Source organism: Amblyomma americanum, chromosome 11, assembly GCF_052857255.1.
Source record: "Amblyomma americanum isolate KBUSLIRL-KWMA chromosome 11, ASM5285725v1, whole genome shotgun sequence".
Classification (NCBI taxonomy): domain Eukaryota; kingdom Metazoa; phylum Arthropoda; class Arachnida; order Ixodida; family Ixodidae; genus Amblyomma; species Amblyomma americanum.
The window spans coordinates 29,565,655-29,586,187 of record NC_135507.1 but is presented as its reverse complement, the minus strand read 5'-3'; the positions used below and the strand labels follow the sequence as shown (position 1 = coordinate 29,586,187).

The window sequence follows — 20,533 nt, the reverse complement described above, 5'->3', positions numbered from 1 at the left end:
CGAAAGTGGCGGACGCAAAGAAAAAGAAAGAAAACTGCAGGCTGACTGAATAGACGGCGCGTAGATGATGATGACGGGAACTTCTTTTGCCCCGAGCGGCGAAGCATTAGATAACGCCGCCGGTGGTATATATAAGCTGGACGTTGAGACTTTCTAGTCCGGCAAATTACCGCAGGTGTTTCGAACTGCAGTCATTGCAACGTGTCGCCAGAGGGCGTTCCATCTGCACTAAAGAGTAAAATTTCATGTCATGGCTAGGTGGCTTGAGCCACCGCCCGATTTAAAGGGTTCAGCCGTATCCATCCATCCATCCATCCATCCATCCATCCATCCATCCATCCATCCATCCATCCATCCATCCATCCATCCATCCATCCATCCATCCTTCCGTCCGTCCGTCCGTCCGTCCGGTTCCACCCATCCATCCATCCATCCATCCATCCATCCATCCATCCATCCATCCATCCATCCATCCATCCATCCGTCCGTCCGTCCGGTTCCGCCCGTCCGTCCGTCCGTCCGTCCATCCATCCATCCATCCATCCATCCATCCATCCATCCATCCATCCATCCATCCATCCATCCATCCGTCCGTCCGTCCGTCCGTCCGTCCGGTTCCGCCCGTCCGTCCGTCCATCCATCCATCCATCCATCCATCCGTCCGGTTCCGCCCGACCATCCATCCATCCATCCATCCATCCATCCATCCATCCATCCATCCATCCATCCATCCGTCCGTCCGTCCGGTTCCATCCATCCATCCATCCATCCATCCATCCATCCATCCATCCATCCATCCATCCATCCATCCATCCATCCATCCATCCGTCCGTCCGGTTCCGCCCGACCATCCATCCATCCATCCATCCATCCATCCATCCATCCATCCATCCATCCATCCATCCATCCATCCATCCATCCGTCCGTCCGTCCGTCCGTCCGGTTCCATCCATTCATCCATCCATCCATCCATCCATCCATCCATCCATCCATCCATCCATCCATCCATCCATCCGTCCGACCGTCCGTCCGTCCGTCCGTCCGGTTCCATCCATCCATCCATCCATCCATCCATCCATCCATCCATCCATCCATCCATCCATCCATCCATCCATCCATCCATCCATCCATCCGTCCGTCCGTCCGTCCGTCCGTCCGTCCGTCCGGTTCCATCCATCCATCCATCCATCCATCCATCCATCCATCCATCCATCCATCCATCCATCCATCCGTCCGTCCGTCCGTCCGTCCGTCCGTCCGTCCGTCCGTCCGGTTCCATCCATCCATCCATCCATCCATCCATCCATCCATCCATCCATCCATCCATCCATCCGTCCGTCCGTCCGTCCATCCATCCATCCATCCATCCATCCATCCATCCATCCATCCATCCATCCATCCATCCATGCTTCCGGCGCTCCTCGTGCGCTGTGTTTGTGTCCGGAGTGGAAAGAATTTTTTCTCGCGCAGCAGGGCTTTAGAAAATGACTATTTATTCGCTTTAAAAACTGGTACGGCACTGTCTTCTCCGTGGCTACACACTCGTCATTGGCAATAACCGCCCAACTTCGTAATCAAAAATTAGTTAGCAAATTATACCTCATTATCAAGCTATTTAGTAATCTTTTTACAACTACTGACGTCCACCGCAGCTGAGAGTTTCCACCTGTAGAGGTTTTCTTTTTTTTCTCGCAAAGTCTATTCTTAACAATTTTTGAAAGTGTTCGTTGAAACACCTGGTATATCCGATTAAAACTGGTGGAGCAGCAGTATGTGACCAGAATGGGTCCTGCTATGCGTGTGAGAAATCCAGAAGAGTGCGAGGGGCTAGTTGGTACGGCGTTATAAGAACAATGAATAACTGCGCAAAAAGGCGCTCGTCCCGTGTGCTTCTTCTCTCTTGTCCCGTCATTTTTTGCGAAGTTATTAGTTGTTCTTATAATATTCGTGTCTGCTTCATTGGCCGAAAAGTTTCTATAAAAAAGTTCTGCCACCTGATCGACATGGCGGCCTTCAGAACATCAAGGACCACAAAGCAAACGGCTTCTTCGGCGAATGTGGGCTAAAGTGTTCGGGCATAATGATGCATAAGGACTTCTAGCTAAAGGAAGTGGAGAATATGCTGGAAATGCTCAGCCTCGCAACCGAAATCAGAAAGAGGGTCCGACATTTCGGTGCCACATCTCATCGGTCACCACTTTCCAACGTATGCCCCCCCCCCCCCCCCCCCAAACAAACAAAGCCACAGAAGCCTACACGCCATTGCTTAACTTCGAACAGCCAATCAGAGGGCGAGAAACAAAAAAAAATACCTGAAAAAAAATGCGGAGGTAATGCGCGGAATGTGGCGTAGCACTGGGCGCGGTATCCTGCGTTGAGATTTACCGCACAAACGCTCTTAAGGTGCCGGACCGGCTATTTCAGAGAAAAATATTACTTGTAACCATTTTCTTGAAGATAACGACACAAGAAAGCAAATTTTTTGCACGGAAACTTTAGGCACAAGTTTTAACTCCCGGAAATGATCTACAAAGAATCAAAACTGCCACAGAAATTGTAGTCAATGCGAAATTTTTCTTACGCATTCAAAACTTGATTTCACTATGTTGTGTGGAAATAAATTTATATTTTTCGTTGTTTCTCTCCTTTACGTTCTTTTAGAATCCAATGAGGAATTTCAAAAATTAATATTTTTTGGTCACTTATTTGAAAAATAATTTGGCAGGTGAAGGGTTAATATTGCAATAGCTCAAAGGTGATGGCACTATACGTTGTTTCCTTATAAGGTTATCGGTTGCAGGAACTGTTTCGTAAATCCTGTCAAGTGCATGTCTGTATAGAAAAATTGTTTTCTGAAATAACAAAGTTTGAAGAATAGTTAAGCCATGCGCGCACCACCTCCGTGATGGCACGCTTACAACTGTAACATGGGCGCTGCAAATACAAACCATCCTTCAAGAAAGCTGGTGACCTAGAAACTGAGGAGCATTGTCGGGGATCGAAGAAACTGAACTTTCAAAGTAGTTATTAAAGTCACTTATACCAAGGCGAGGGCGAATAATCGCAGAGTATGTCTTTTAACTAACTTTATGATATTTTTATATGACCCGTGTAAGGAAAATGGTTATTTCTTAAGCCCGAAAATGCGTCATACCATCGGAAAGATATCACTACAATAACTGCCAATGAGTGGCCGGAATTGTTCAATACTGTTTATATATATAAATAATTAAGCAGAGACACCAAGTATTCTATTCATTGAAAACCTCTTGTAGTGCACGATATAACATGCATGCGTGGTTTTAATCTTTATTAATCGAGCAACGCGAAACACTCTTGTTCTATCTGAATCGCACAGTATGAAGTGCATTTTTAAATACTATCGTAAGCTGAATCGTAAACTGGAACTGCAAGCTGGCCTGCCGCCACAACCATGTCGTAGGAACGCGGCACCCAACTCTTTCATAAGCTGAATAACTACATCGTCAAGTCAGCGTTTATGAAAAAGTTATTTATCTACTACTTTCGCGTACACCTGACGTCAAATATTTTATGGAAAGCAAATTCGTCAAATTTTGCTCTTTAATTCTGCCGGGGAGAACTGTTCGACGATTTAATGCTGCAATGCGTAATTCGTACTGAAAATAAGGCGGAATGTAACTCTTCTAGGCTGCTTATAGTAATAATGATGAAATTAAAGTTTTATGTAACGTTACTTACCATGAAATAATGTTACTTACCGGCGCTGTCCATGATTAAGATTGTTTTGCTACACAGAAACAAAACAACATAAATAGGGTGCCTGTAAACGATATGCGCCCCTCCAGCCAGCCTCAGCTTACAACAGCCATCCAAGAAATCATCTATAAAAGGTAACTGCCCACCTCTCATGTGAAACAAATTAAAATTATTGCTTTCCAGTTAATTTCAGGTCGCTGTTTTATTTCGGAGTATTTCGTTCCAGGGGGCCTGGCCTTTTCAAGGTGCATTCAAGCAGCTTTTCTCAATTCCCGATTTCTTTGAACTTTCAGATATGAAAAAAAATTTGACTTCATTAATTTTTTTATTCAAAACAACGCTTACACCTAAGTCTAACCAATGTTAACGAGTAAGCGGTGTCAGTGTGCAGCAGTGTGCTATCGAGTTGTTCAAAAACATGCGCTGCTTCGACGCCGCCACCTGCGACGCGGCCCGAAAACAGAAAGCGCTCTTTACTCGCGAATCGATCACCAGGTGGCGCGAGTTGGCCCTGGAGTTGGCCCTGGCCCTGGGGATATGTGCTGGGCGACGTTCGAAGCACGGGAAGCTCAGAGTAAAGTACTATACGAAGAACGCCTGAGGAAATTGGACGATAGCAGGTTGGCAGCTAAGGTACTTAAATACCTGTACAGAAAGAGCGTTGACACACAGTGGCGGAAACGAACTAGAAAGCTGGCCAGTAAGTTTGCCAGAGACGAGGAAGGAGAAAGAAAGAGCATTAAACGACAGGTTAAAAACGTCCAAGGTAAAAATTGGATAGATTCAATGGAAAAGAAGCAGAGTGTGGAACTATATCGATGCTGGAAAAGGCAGATCAGGAAGGAAATGTTTTATGATAACTCAAGAGGCAGTGCCCTCCTCTTTGAAGCTAGGTCAGGGTGTCTTACAACGCGCAGCTACAAAAAGAAATTTAACGAAGAAGATGACACATGTGTTGTGTGTGGTAAATCTGCAGAAACAATAGAACACCTCATTTTAAAATGTGATGGTATCCATCCCGATGTCGATGCAGGCACAGTCACTCTTCCTGAGGCTTTAGGGTTTAGAGATAACAATAGTCATGTAAATAAATCTGCGGTGGAAATTAGCAAAAAGTGATTGGAGGATTGGTGGCTCAAAAGCAGAGAGGTGACAAAAGTTTTATAGTGTAGGAAGACGTATTTTAAAGAAAACGGCGAATTTTATTAACAACTTACAGCAGAGTTAAACAAAAATAAAGAAAAAAACAGCATGGTGGCAACTACCACTGCCCCGTTTCAAAGGGGACGCTCCTACCTTCCATCCATCCATAGTACGGTGTATCGCTCGAGAAGCTGACGCGAGGCCCATCACGTGTGGCACCTATTGCGCTTGCGCTATGCATTTAACGATCACTGGAACCAACGGTCTCGGATATTTTTTGGGCCCTTTAAATAACACGTGTTTGAGCGAAGGTGAACCGAATGATTAAAAACAGGTTTTTTGAGGTATGAAGACGGCTTCTGCGACACAATAATACCTACGTCAGCGGACATCATAAAACATGTAACGAATGTGAACTAGTTAGCCGCTTAAGTAATTTCTGATAATTATTTTTTAACTATTACAGTTCAGCTACTTGCTGCAGTTAGTGACTTGTAGCCAGTCGTTAGTAATAGCCATATCAGTTTTTTCCTTTTTTACCCGTTTTTTTTTTATTTTGAATTCAGCCGCCCCGGTGGCTCAGTGATATGGCGCTCGGCAGCTGACACGGAAGATGCGGGCTCGATCCCGGCCGCAGCAGTCGCATTTCGATGGAGGCGAAATTCTAAAGGCCCGTGCACTGTGCGATGTCAGCGCACATTATAGAACCTCACGTGGTCGAAATTTCTGGAGCCCTTCACGATGGCGTCCCTCGTAGCGTGAGTCGCTTTGGGACGTTAAGTCCCCATAAACCAAACTAAACTTTTGATTTCTGGAAGGGCAACTTTGAAGCAGACCTCTTGAATTCACGTAGCTGCTTTACCGCAACTAACTTTCGTACTGCCTCCATAACCGCTGCTAAGAAGCGGTTCATAAACCAAGGGAAACCTGTACAATCTTAGAAGGCCCAATTGCATTCAAACAAAGCCGAGAGACGTTAGAGATCCTGAATAACATGCATACAAGGAGCAATACCTTTTCACCGAGGGTAACTCAAAGGGCTCAGTTTTCATGCGCGGAGCGCAGACCAGCAGGTCGAGAGACTGCACTGTCGTTTGAGGCGAAGTGGCAACGCAGGCCGCATTCTAGGAGTATGGGCATCGGAAGTTCCGATTGGTCTCGTTTATGAAGATGAGCTGAAAGTCGGCGGTCGTTGTATCCGCTTTTACATTACATTCTTATGTCGCTGTTGCAACATGAATTCACATGCGGTGTGGCACCATTTCAATAAGACGTAGTATATAGTGCATACCTCATACGGACACGTTCTACCTCAGTGGCTTTGGTGTTCGGCTGCAGAGCCTAAGGACGCGGGATCGAATCCCAGCGGCGGCGGCCGTGCTCAGATGGAGGCGTAAGGCAAAAACGTCCGTGTACTGTGCGATATCAGGGCTTGTTAACAACCCTTGGTGGTTGAAATAAATGAGTAGTTCTCCACTGGAGCGTCCCTCGTAGACCATATGCAGCTTGGGGTGTCAAATCTGTCATACTACACTGTACATACCTTTTACAAGTAGCTCAAAGGCAGCGTCCATTGTTGTTTGGATAGGTATCGGATTAGGTTCCTAACTAAAAGACATCATTGATTAAGGGAGTGCTCTGCCGGGGTAGCTGTGACGTGGGTAGGTATGTCGTAGTTGTGTGCGGTGGAATAGAGACAAATGAGTGTTTATAGTAGTTAAAAAATATGAGGACGTGTATTTCTGAAAATAAGTAACACACCTGGTTAACTGCCTAACAGGCACACTGGCCATGAAGGGATGTCGAGTATGCGCCTTACTTCATTGTTCTGTGGGAGCATTCATGTTTAATAATGTCATTTCCACGCCATTGTTTTTTGTTGCTCCATTTCCTATTATTCTGTAATCAAGAAAGCGTCCAGAGATGCACCAAAAGGATTCGGCGTTAGAGCTAGGTAATAGCAACAGGTATTGGCATTTTCAGACATTACAGTTATTCTTGGGGATTATAGCTATACTTAGCTTTGACCACGGCAATAGATGAAGATAGAGGGACTGTTCTCTGTGACTTGGTTTTATGATCGTCTAATTAAAACCACGCAACGAGAAGCAACTGTCCAGATACCAAGATATGACTGCTCTCTTTATTAAGTACTGCGTCAGCCCTGTAACCTAGCAAGTGATGTTTACCAAGTTATTTGTTTAAAGCAAAAAAAAAGAATGAAACGGATGCAGGCGTTGTCAGCGGCGTAAGCGCGCGCGCGCGCGCACGCACGCACGCACGCACGCACGCACGCACGCACGCACGCACGCACGCACGCACGCACACACACACACACACACACACACACACACACACACACACACACACACACACACACACACACACACACACACACACACACACACACACACACACACACACACACACTGCTGCAGACTTCTGCAACAGTGCAGGCATGGTTCGCTTTATGAAATGAGTCTCGGCGCCATCTCGCAGTGACAGTCTCCAGACGTTGGACAGGAGAACAGTGAAAGAAGAAGAAAAGGTAGAGGTGAAGAAAGCGAGTTCACAAACAAACTGCGACACTTTGGAGCGTTTATTTAGGAAACATTCATCCACCGCCAACCGCCCCACCCGGGAGAAAACAGCCGACCCTTTGAGAGCGTTGCTCGCGGTTTCTTCACGATCCCGCGTCGCGCGCGAGAGTGTTTTTCTACGGTTTTGTCATTCGCGCTGGCTACATGGAGGAGAAGAACGGATATATTGCTCTCTCTGCTCGACGACGAGTTTGGAGTAGAGTGCGCGTGTGTGTGTGTCTGGACGGAGTCGTTTGCGAGTTTTCTCTCCTTTTATTCCATCTCTCTCCCTCGCTACGCGGTGCATGCCCCCTCGACGTTGAAACCTTTCCTTCGGAGCAGACAGGCAGAAAACTGCCTGCGGGGCCAGGTCGGAGAAGGACATTGACTAAGCACGTCGCTGAAGAGAAGACGGGAACCAATTCGCCAGAAAGCCTTCTCGGTGCCTCGCGTCACGTCATGGTGTGCGTGTCTCCAGTGCCGACGGTGGCCTTTGAAATGTAAGTCGCCGCACAAACCAGAGTCCTCGCAGCCTTCAGGGCATGTCACACTGTAGCCCCCCCTCCCCCCCTCCCCCCCTCCCCCTGCCACCGTCCGCGGGATGTGGTACTTCGGGTGCACGTCTCGTCTTCCAGCTTCTTTTTCTTAAATGGACGTTTCGAATTTCCTTTCCACAATTCCGCGCGCGAAGCCCGAGCCAACACAGAGGGCGGGAGCCCTTTTGTGGCACTCTTCGTCGTCCGGTTCTATTGTGTGTGGGCGGACTGTGGTTCCGAAAAAAAACACCAGCGACAAAGGATGTGCGGCGTGAAGAAAGGAAGTAATGGACAAAACGCCGAAAATACATGAGGTGGACATTGCGTGAAAGGCATCGAGCCGACAGAATCAAACACTAAATACTAGACACAAACTTAGACCGCAGAAACGTGCCGTGAAAGTTTAGAGAATAATGCACGCGTATCATGAAGTCGTTGCGAGAAGCAAAACTGCGGGGAACCAAAGGAGGAACAGGAACACACATAAAAGCAAATTTCTGGTCACACAGCGAATTTTCTTTTCGCGACTCGGGCGTTTGCGATTGGACCCGTAGAACGGATAGCACTGCTGGTTTTGGTGTTTTAGAAATTGTCTACTTTTTGAGAATTCACTTATTTCCTACCTGGCCTAGCAAATGTTGAAGGATTGGCGTTACGTAGTTGACTGCACTTTGGGTACATGGAAAAGAAAACTGAATAGTGAAACTTGTTCTGAGCAATACCTAATCTGTTTAATGAGTAGTAATGGTCACTGGCCAAAGTCAATAAAGATGAAAAGACGTTTCGGGAGCACTACGGCTACCGATATAGTGAACAAGAGAGCCGTAGTGCTCCCAAAACGTTTTTCCCTCTTTACTGACCTTGTCAAGTGACCAGTGCTCCTCATGACCATGATTCTTGACCAGACGGTATGCCGCCAAACCCTCGACTACTCGTAATCTGTTTCTGTATAACAACTGAGGCAGAAACTCGAGAGCTAATGCGAAACTGATGTCATAGCAGTCATATTCAGCGTGTCATGACGTATCTCACAAAAACCTCGGGTAGCCTTGAAAGGCGTCGTAATATCGAATTGGCGGCGTCTTTTTCCGAAGCTGCTCGATTCAAGCGAACGGCGCACTCGAAATCAAACTTGAACCAGCTGAACTGTCTCGTAACTCCCGGTGGAATTTTAAAGCAACGCGTGGGGTCATTTTTATGACATGATCCACTTTCGGATAATGTCAATTTGCGAACTAAGGCCAATAGAACTGAGAGATTTTAGGCGTGGGCGACGTGCCTAATAAGCGACGTTGCAAAGTTGCCGTCTACTCACACTTGCCCTACAAAACCTGGTCTTATTAGACCGTACATCAGTGCTCATCCCGCCGCTAACCAGCGTCTTTACCCTTGAAGATGGAAGTGACAGTGCTCAAGAAAAAAATCGCGTTTCATTTCATCTGCACGGTAAGCACAGAGCACTTTGTCTAGAGCAAAATTGTTTCACGAGTTTTGCAGCTTTCACGTTTTCGAAAAATCCCATTTTAACGAATGAATGTTCCTGGGCGCTCAAGCGCTTCTTCTGTTAAGGTGTTCTCGTAGCGCTGACGGAGAAAAAAACATGCTGTATGTGTTCCCTATGCAAAGGCGATTCAAAGGACCAGTAAGACGTGCGATGTTTTCGCGGAATCGAGTGGTGGCGAGGAAGCAAGGCTGTCGCGGCCTCCGCTCGTATGTTTAACGTGTTCTGTGCGCACACATTACAATTACCGCTGGTGTTAAGTGTAATCAGACTAAAGTTAATACCCATGATAACCAGTTGTGTTTGTTGTGCACACAGCACGTACTATTTCGAATGTCCATAGTTCGCCCTCTGCTTCAAATTCAGCCGTGATATTCTTGTCACCTTCAATGTAGCACGCATCATACCCACACCACCCAGAACGATCTGTATCGTTCGCAGTACGAGCCCTTGTTCAGTACCTGCCGCACACGGGTGCTGAGCGGCTTAGCAAGAACCCCTAACGTTAGGGTGAGCTGCGTACCCGACAAAGCGCCTTCTTGGGGGATCGCGCCTGGAGGATGGACGCTACAAGAGTAGAAATTGGAGCACGCGATAACAATTCGGACGGTCAGGATCACGACTGACTGCGCATGTTGAGCGATTAAACATCCTACCACTTCATCGACGACGTCAGGGCTACAGAAGAGGTACTAAATCCTCGGTCAGTCGAAGCACTACTGCGATCCCGAGGTTTAGTACGTCCAGTTTGCTGCAGGCCGACCTGTTTTCCTAGAAATGACAACTGCTGACCATAGGAACAAATAGACAGAGGCATCACTTTCTGTTGTATGTTCGCGAGTAACGTGTGTAGGCAGGTTTGCCGGAATGCCAGGCCAGGGCTGGCCATGGTGACCCGTCTGATAAGAAACGCCAATGTCACTTCAGGAATGCAGTGTGAATGTGACACTAATGTTTAACTAGACCTAGTGAGTGTCAGGTGAGGATACCGCTACTCTCTTCACGGTTCCAGTGAATACGGCTGAAGAATATTCATCAATAATTCGACAGTGTCCTCCCTTGTTTTCAGGCGGCGGCCCACGTGCTATGTTTTACTGATTCCTTTCGTTAAGAAGGTATTAGGACCTTGACGGAGTTCGCGCGCCAAGACGTTGACGTCGTGGAGACAGACTAATAATCCGCCGCTGAGTCATCGTTCGAGGTCCTAAATGGCCATCACAAAGCTTGAAAAGCTGAAGGTCGACAGTGCGCCAGTCGGTGCTTCGACCCGTCCATCAGCGTTACAGGCCAGAAACCGCAAAGAAAGCCCACATGACAAGCAATGACCAACACTTGCATGATGTCCACTACATGCCTCAAGCTCGTCTTTCCCTGTCTTGTCTTTCTCTCCAGCAGGGGTTTGCCTGGAACAGGGGTACAGGGGTTTGCCTGTACAGGGGTTTGCCTGGAACCTTGCCAGCTGCAGTGTCACGGAAGAAAAGAGATCAAAAACTTCGGAAAAATAGTCCTCAATGACCCGGAGCCATATTTTGTAACGCTTCTTTTCCCCAGCGATTATTTTCTTTCTTTCCTATAGGCCATTGTTGTCTTTTATATCGACGCCGACGAATATTCGCGCTAGCTGCCTGGCTTACGTCGCCAACTACAGTGACGAATAAGAGAAGGGCCAAATAATGAATAGGGAAAAGACCGATTCCGCACTCCGCATCCAATATTCGTTTCCGTGGCGCCGCCTTTCCTTCTACCCAGCCTCACGTGCCTCGGTTTGCGTGGAACATATCACCGGGTCATGCCAAAGGCACGTCGAAGTGGGGAAGTGGAGCAGTGGTTAAACAATCGCGCGCGAAACTCGGGCGCTTAATTTGTGGACACAGTGCAGCACGAGCAGCCCCAGCGGCATTCCGCCAACGCAAGACGCCAAGAAGGACGCCAGGAAGCGCGCGCGTGGCGCCCCCTCTCAGTAAGGGGCGGAGCACGCAAAGTCCGTGGAGCCCTCGACGGAGTTGTCGTAGCAGATGGGTTCGTCGGCAGCGCCGCCCTTGCGGCGGCGCAGCGCGAACACGAGGCAGGTGCCGAAGCCGAACACCTCGAGGAAGAGCGCCAGGCCCCCGACGACGGCCGAGGCGGTTGGCTCGAAGCACATCACGCCCAGATGCTCAGCGATCAGGTCCTCCATGCTAGCCGGTCGCCCTGTACATTAGCAGAGAGAAAGAGAGAATAGGGAAGGGCAGCGTCAGATGACAATAATCTCGCAGGAACATCACATGACTCATAGTCTTAAGTGATATATGACCTACGGCTCAAAAGAGAAATTAGAGCGGGTCGCCGATTGGTCATATCAGTAGACCATGTGGCGCATTCAGTAGACATCGTTACAGTTAAATAAACTCGCAACTGAACCCTCGACACATTCCCTAATCACATTTTTTCTTCCCTCACTCTTGCATATACAGTCGCAGTTTATGTTGAAACTGGTCTAGGGATGTGAACCCACCCGCCGCGGTGGCTCAGTGGTTAGCGCGCTCGACTACTGATCCGGAGTTCCCGGGTTCGAACCCGACCGCGGCGGCTGCGTTTTTATGGAGGAAAAACGCTAAGGCGCCCGTGCGCTGTGCGATGTCAGTGCACGTTAAAGATCCCCAGATGGTCGAAATTATTCCGGAGCCCTCCACTACGGCACCTCTTCTTCCTTTCGTATTTCACTCCCTCCTTTATCCCTTCCCTTACGGCGCGGTTCAGGTGTCCAACGGTATATGAGACAGATACTGCGCCATTTCCTTTCCCCCAAAACCAATTATTATTATTATTATGTGAACCCCACTTTACCTATGTCTGCAGATAAAAAGGAAAAACGTAGGGATGATTTCGAATAAAAATATTCGCTTTGTTGTGCGTGTTAAAGCATATAGTGCTCCATTTAATTTATCTATACACATTCTGAATTCTCACATGAGGCTTTGTCGATAGGGAGAGTAGGAAAATGGAGTACAAACGCATCTGAGACAGTCAGCAGAGAGTAACGATTCTTCAAAGGTAAAACACTAATGGCGCCAGGAAGGCAGTTCCACACTGCTGTATTTAGCATGCGAGAAAAAAAATGCTCTATTTAAACATGTAATTCCGAGTATTGAAAGGCGAAATGAGCTTGATAATGTTTTATGGCTGACTAAAGCAAAGTAGTTGAGCAAAATCATCCTGTCTACGCACAGTAGGTGTGCATTTCGCCGCTAATGAGGGGGCGAGCTTCTAATTGCGTGCTCATAATAGCCTATATGCGCTAGAAACACATAAGATGACCTCACTGGATGATTGGTATAAACCGATCCACTATTTTATCCCGCACTACATGAAGCCGAGGGTCACTTCTACACGTTAAGTGGACATTGGTACCAACGTCATGCAATTATTGTTGTGAGTAAAAATTATTTGGCTCTCTCTGGCTACGTTGATTGTCCGGCAGCGAAAAACGCATTTATAGGCGAGAAAATCAGATTTAAAAAAAATCTTTCCGCCAGTGGATAAAAACTCCTTATAGAAATGGACGGATTGCCGGAGTTTGGAAGTGAACGGCAGTGTAGAATAGCTTCCGGGATCCGCGCTTAAATTCGGTTTGGTTTGTTTTATGGGGGCTTAACATCCCAAAGCGACTCACGCTATGAGAGACGCCGTAGTGAAGGGCTCCGGAAATTTTGACCACCTGGGGTTTTCTAACGTGCACTGACATCGAACAGTACACGGGCCTCTAGAATTTCGCCTCCATCGAAATTCGACCGCCGCTGCCGGGATCGAGCCCGCGTCTTTCGGGCTAGCAGCCGAGCGCCGTAACCACTCAGCCACCGCGGCGGCTGTGCACTTAAATTCGATGTCGACGCACACATTTTACTTGCGAAATAGGATAGTGGTGGCGCCACCTGTATCTTGTTTTTTTTGTTTTTGCCTTTCCTAGCTTATAACAGCTCTGTTTCCGGTGAGAGTGCTGTCTTAGCGATAATAACGCGGCACTCTATCAATATACTCCGACTTCTATATATACCAATTCTTCCTTTAAGAAACCGAAACAAGCCTACCACACAGAAAAAAATGTTAACGTAATGTTCACTGAAAAAATTTCCCCCATATAACATTTATGTTTTCTTGTTCTCCCTTTCACTTCCTTCGATATTATTTTTAAGGATCAGTGTACCAATAGGAAAAAAAAAACCCTCTAGTGACTCCAGCAGCAACAGTAGATAGAGACTCTCCAACCTCTATGAAGCGCCAAAAGATTAACAAAAAGTAAAAGCGAAATAGACCGTGGGGATTTGACAGCATCTCTCTATTCGTTTTTTTATTTCGTTGCTTTTGCGTTTTTCCCACACGGTCCTAACCACCAGGCCACGGCGCAGGTAATTCAAACTGCAATTCAGTTCACTATTAAGTCTAGAGTACATGAGTGAACGAACAAATCAATACTAAAGAAAAGAAGACACAGATTGATAGTTTAAGCAAGCTGGGTGCCACTCAACCCTGCCGATCCCAGAGAAACCTCCCTTTCCTTTCTCGGTATTGTGCCGCTGGCTTCGCTTGGAGCGTCACGAGCAGAAGTCATCACTGTTACTGGGCATTGGAAAGAGTGAAATAGCAGAAGCGAAATGCAGCTACTTGTGCCTTTAGTGAACCTGAAGAGTCCTCACTACGGCTACTAAACCACAGCAGACATAAAGCAGCCAAAGAAAAATCCATTCTGAACCGTGCTGTGCCGTGGTATATCACTTGTGAAGAGTTAGGCAATACACGACGCCTCCAGGAGTGTAGTGTTTTCCAGGTGACGCGATACGCACTTGAGGGCTCAACCAGCAAGCGCTTCTGATTTTACTTGGTGCTGTGTTAACATTGACATGATTTAGATCTGTACACGGCTGGTTCCTGAGGCTTATTCTGACAGAACGCGAACAGCGCGAAGAAACTAATAATTGAGAAAAGGCAGACGCAACGGAATCGCTTGCGTTGCATTCGTCCATCCTTTGGCCTTTCGTTTTCTGCTATTCTTTTGCAGAAGCTGAAGTGAACAGCGGACGTGCATCAAGCAACTTGAAGATATTGGCTGGGAGTTCCTTCTTGATCAACATTCCAAGTTTAACATGATCTAATCCGCACTGACAAACCTGATGTCAGAAATTTTGTAGCAGGAAGCCGCATTAAGAGATACCGTTTAAAATATAACGAAACTAATCATCTCATGTAAGTGAGTCCACGTAAGCTAAATACTTGGCCATGTACCCACCTATGCTCCCGTATCGCTCTTCGCACTGGCCGCACTGAATTATGTACCGAGAATTGATATCTATATCAGTTTTTAGAATTTTGAAAGCGCGGTTACGCTCAGCGCTGTGGCCAAACAAATTTTGGCTCTTTCGACGAGTTACGTCCGCTGGAGAGGTTGCTTCGCCTGCAAGCTTCTTGAAAGCGCTCGTGGTACGATGTAGCCAGCATTTGCTGTGCCACAGCACCGAGGGTAACCGCGTTTTCGAAATTCTAAAAAAAAACTGATAGGGATATTACTCACGGGGGGCTACACGCCTCTCAGTAATTAAGCAGTCTAACAGCAATAGCTAAAAAGTTACCTATTCAATATCAGTAAAGCGGCCTGCTACTTAGCACGTCTTAGCTGAATTCTGATGTACCACACCGCTGACAGGGCTGTGCCGAAAAAACCCTGTTCTAACTCAAAAAGCCAATCCTTTTAAATTGTGTAAAAATCTTACGCGAACCCTGCAAATCGTCCAGGCAATGAAGAAAGAGCGAAGAAAGACGAAAGCTCACAGCAGTTGTGTTGCATGGCTGCATTGAACAATTAAAAACACAGCCTTTACATCAGTGCTTAACTAATAAAAACAAAAATAACACGTATTTCCGGATGATCTCGGCATCACATGCGCAGCCTCCTTCAAGAACGAACTCAATGGCGGCCTCATTTAAAACGTTATGCCCGCACGTTAAGATGTACATGCATTTTTCAAAGTTGAACCGGAAGCCTCATCATTGCTATAAGAGCTACAGCAGCTATATGTGCTTCTCTTTCCTTAAACGTGTTACGTATACAGGACTGTGCTTGGGGTCGTCAAACGCTTTTTATCAAAGCTTCGCCCCCGCATCTACACTGCCCATGTGCAGACCAGGAACGACCCACACTGCCCCCCCCCCCCCCCCCCCCCCCCCCGGTACCTCACAGCCCAACTTCCTCAGAAGATCTCAATGCGGGCCACTCGCTAAGGGAGGCCCGTGCGTCTAAAGGCTAAAGAATAAAAGCGTACGTATAGGTACGCACACACAGACACAAAAAGCAGAAAGGCTTGCCGAGCGAGCCAACCGCCCGTTGAGACTCGCCACACGGGGAGTCCTTACTCGGAGAGCCATCAATTTTTACGAGAGGCAAGAGTAAGAACAGAGGAAGGGGAAGAAAAAAAAACGTCGCCCATAAATAACAAGAGCGGGACGAAAAGTTAGACACGGGACACGGGTCGGTCGGGCCAGCGGACTACTCGTTTAACTCGTGGCATAGCGAAGAAGGCCAAAGAAAAAAACGAATAAAAGAGGAGTATACGACTGAATCGGGTCTTCCCTGGTTCTGGTGTGCGTATATATATTTTTAGACCGAGTTGCTTCATTCTCGAGACAAAAGCAGCTCCCGAAATGCGACGGCCACCTTTTTTCTCGGCGCGCGCTTCGGGACTAATGCCCGCAAAAAAGTGAGGGACGGCGCGCGCGGCTTCGCCCTGGCCGAAGACAAAGGAAGCTTCTTTCCCGAAAAGGGAAGAGAAAGGGGATGAAAGGCGTCCATCTCGCCGGCGCGGTGGCTATTTCGGTTTCCTGGCCGGCCGCGCGAGAGTCAGAATCGATGCTGCAGTGGCGGAGACTTTCGTTTCGAGATTGAACAGTTGCCGCGCGTGGTCTTCTTACCAGCACAGAGTGGAGTCGGAGGAGATCCAAAAAAAAAGTACTGCGCGCCAACTTCGGGAAGGTCTCTTTTATTTTTTTACTCCTCCCTCGCAGTGTGCATGGCGTTCAATTTCGAAGTAAAGTAAAGCAGGCCTTCGGCAACACGGACTGTAAAACTAAAAAAAAAATAGCGATGAACGCAACCGCTGGCCCCAGGGGATCATTTCGCATTGCGCACCGCCCTCTGAAAGTGCCACTCTGAGAGGCTGGTCCCGAAGGGACGCTGGTCGGGCCTGTGCGGTGGCATAACTTGTCGCTGTCGGCTGGCGCGCCGGTGCTTTGCGTCAAGTGAAGGTTCTGGTGTTACTGCGCGCGTGTGTTATGAGCTGTGCTTCCAGCGAACCTCACGCTGCAGACCCGAGCCGTACTTTGTTTACTGAGCCCTAAACTATAGCGAGGGCTATGGCGTTGCTGCGCTCAGCGAGCTGTGCTGAGAATTTTGCTCGTACACAGTTTCCACAGTTCATGGAGGGGTGGAGGAAATTAGTCTGGAAACTGAAGCGCGGTTTAGTTTTAATGATTTAGACCTGCATTCTTTCTGGTCATTTTCTTCCTTCAGTGTGCGCATAGTTTAGCACTGTGAGCTTCACGATGAAGACGCAGAGACGAGGTAACAGCAGCGCTGGCAAACGGTGATTTAGAACCCATCGAATGGCACTGAATTAATAATAATAATTGGTTTTGGGGGATAGGAAATGGCGCAGTATCTGTCTCATATATCATTGGACACCTGAACCGCGCCGTAAGGGAAGGGACAAAGGAGGGAGTGAAAGAAGAAAGGAAGAATAGGTGCCATAGTGGAGGGCTCCGGAATAATTTCGACCACTGGGTATCTTTAACGTGCACTGACATCGCATAGCACACGGGCGCCTTAGCGTTTTTTCTCCATAAAAACGCAGCCGCCGCGGTCGGGTTCGAACCCGGGAACTCCGGCTCAGTAGTCGAGCGCCCTAACCACTGAGCCACCGCGGCGGGTAATGACACTGCACTGAATCCAGTTTTAGTAAAGCGAACATCGCACGTAGTCAAGATTTTCTGCCATTCAGGAGTCGGAAGGCGCTATGCATTTAAGGAAAAAAAAAGTATAGCTTGCTTGATGCCCTTCAACGTCATTGCGGATAAAGTCCCTCAGAGAAAATCTAGATAGTTATTACATGAAAAAAAGAGTGCAGACGGTTTAGCACGGCTAAGAGCGAAATATCATGCGTTAGTACTAGTTGCGGTAGGCATTCAAAGTCTTTGTGTGATAAACGCATTTTACGTAAAGACCTTTACCATAAAGGCTTTTGGCTTAATTGCCTTCTTTCTAAAGGCCTTTACCCAGAAGGCATTTTCCATGAAGGCCTTAATTCACCCAAAAAGACTTTGGCTTGAAGGCGTTTGATCCAAAGGACTTTACCACAAAAAAATATTAGGCGTACAGGCCTTTAACATGAAGGCATTTGGGCCGTCACCAAGGTGTACCCTTCACCTATGCGAAGGCCGCCATGAGTACACACCTGTCAAGTTTCCCACAGGTGGGCCGCCTGCCACAAAGCAGGCTTCAGGGAATTACGTACTTATGCACGCATTCCCGAAACGAGAAAAAAGTGCCACTTTAAAAAAATGCGGTGGGTGAAATTACCCACGTACAAAATGACGTGTGAAACGCTTGAAGGTACTATCGGGACAGAAGACTCCAAGACGCGCGAAAGACAAATGAGGCGCATGGCCTTTTTTTCCGTACCAGTGGCGAGGGACCCCGTTTCAGAAGGAGAAATTCCGACCTACTCAATCTCTCATGCGGCAGTGTAGCCAACCGATCGTTGAAATACACAGAAGCAACAGGCGGAGATCGCCGCTAGCGCGTCCTGAAGACACTTTTGAACCCGGTGGTGCATGTACAGGTGGGGACAGAAGTCTTCTAGCGAAATTTTCGCACTGCCCAGATGAATCCTGGTGGGGTGGCTTGAGCATGCGGGTGGGTATTGCTGGTGCGATTGCGCACGCAGGCACTAAGCTTCATGTATTGCAGCACCATGTTGTATTAGGCTATTTCCCATTGTTTAGCGTCGTCGGTGACGTCCGTTCGCACGCCTCATCACGCATCAGAAGGATAGAAATATATATGTACAAAGCTGTCGTCTCAGGCGTGGTCACACTACGAAACTCTTATGGCCACCCTACGACCATTCTCCACTAGCCATCCTCCCACTAACCCCACTAAGACCATCCCACTACGACCATCCTCCCACTAGGCCACCACAGCGGTGGCCTAATGGCCCCGGATGCAGGAGGTGCGGGGTTCGATCCCCAGTGCCGAAGGTACCCACCGGTGATACAATGGGAGCAAGCTTCCCCCTAGCCCGGTGCTTGTCTTCTTCAGGGTGACATGCTTGGGAAATGGATCTTTGACCCCATCTTGAGAAGACGACAAATACCTTGTGCCATGGCGCTCTTTGTTCCCAGATGCCCTTGCGCCATAAAGATTCATCATCTTCATCATCATCATCATCACCATCATCTTCATCATCATCATCATCATCATCCCATAGACTCCATTCAGCGGACGACCTAACACAGATCACGATTCGGAGTACATTTCCATTCAGCCATGAATCCACCCAATCATTCATATCGTACTTCGGCTATATGTGTGTGTTCAGCGACAATTCAGTAGCTGCGGCAAACGCGTTATTGGCGGTGATAGTGGCGCGAGGCGTCATCCGTGGAGCCATCAGTTTGACCTATCATTCCTCATACCTATGGGTGAGCTGCTGTTTTTTTTTTTCGGAACAGGTTTCAACAGGCTCCGAACAGAGGAACGTGCTACGTTCACTTCTGTCACCACTGTACAAGGACCGTTGTGAACAGGTACGGCTCAATCGCAAGGCAATTTTCTAAGGAGGTGATCACGTATTAAATGCTTAAGGTTTCGGCATGATTCGTAAATCTGCTACTGTCATCGTCGCCTTCCTCACTGACACCAAATTTGGTGGTGAACACTTTTCCTCCAGGTTCAAGCAAACAAAGGCAACGAGTGGAGTAAAGAGTAAGAATAGCAGGAGCGAACAAGAAAGGGCGCCGACGGTAATTTGCATAGCTAACGTCGAGAGACGTCTCTTGAAACAACACCGCCTCCATCTGGCGTCGTTCCCTTACACGGCTGTTTTCTCTGCCGTACACGCTTTGCGAAGAGGCGACACGTGCGAGACTGCATAAGCACCCATATGAAACACTCTGCGCAAGCATTCTGTCGCTGTCTTCCCGCTTTTTCATTTTTTTTTTCAGAATACCTCGGGGCTCACGCGATCCGCGTCAGGAATTCCTGTCGCGGTTTTACATTCATGCAAGCTTCCGCGCCCCTTCAACAACACACTCTCTAGAAAGGTACACACGCGATGAAAGGAGTAACCGCGCCCAGAATGCACAATGCGGTCTCGGTCTCCGGTATCTCATGACGCTATGCGCAGCTCGCACCAGAGCGGCTCACCGGAACGCTCTGTCGTGCAATAGGAGAGTCCCGCGCACTATGCGATCAGAATAACTACCGCGAAAGGTGCTCGCCTTTCTTTCCTCGCATTCCGAGAGGCGTGTGCAGGCGGTCGTGAATTCGCTTCTCGTTTTTTTTTTACTAGTATTTTAGGGTCTCGCTTTTACTTGTGTAGCGCAGAGGACAAGGTGGCGAAAGAAGCATTATCCAGGCGCACTCGCGGCATGTCGTGCGATTACGGCGCAGGAGCCAAGAATAGAGGGTCTTGAGCGTATTAACGCTTAACTGCTGGCAGGCTAACTATTTGGGGGCAGCAAAAACGCGTTCAGAAGCATGGTAGTCATATTGAGTGTATCTTCCACCGAGAACACCACAGGCCCGACTTCTGCTCCGCCAAGAATAGAAAAGCTGAGACTGAAAATAATTATAATGGGCGAAAGGTCGTTAGTGAATACAATTCCTGACGCTAGGAACTTTGCCTGGGATGCAGCTAATAAATTGCTAGAACGCTAATTAGCAAACAGGAAATGCTCTGAATTCATACGGCTATCATTTCGTATTAAACCGCAGCAAACAATAACATCGG

At 47.8% G+C, this 20,533-nt stretch overlaps 1 protein-coding gene across 1 annotated transcript in view; it reads right to left on the bottom strand.

Moving 5' to 3' along the window:
- Positions 1–7,463: 7,463 nt before the first annotated feature.
- Positions 7,464–20,533, bottom strand: part of LOC144110160 (uncharacterized) — a 113,329-nt gene continuing 100,259 nt past the window's right edge. The window contains exon 15 of the mRNA XM_077643001.1: positions 7,464–11,687. Coding sequence (XP_077499127.1) covers positions 11,455–11,687 — 233 coding nt within the window. The 3' untranslated portion in view covers positions 7,464–11,454. The remainder of the gene's footprint in view (positions 11,688–20,533) is intronic.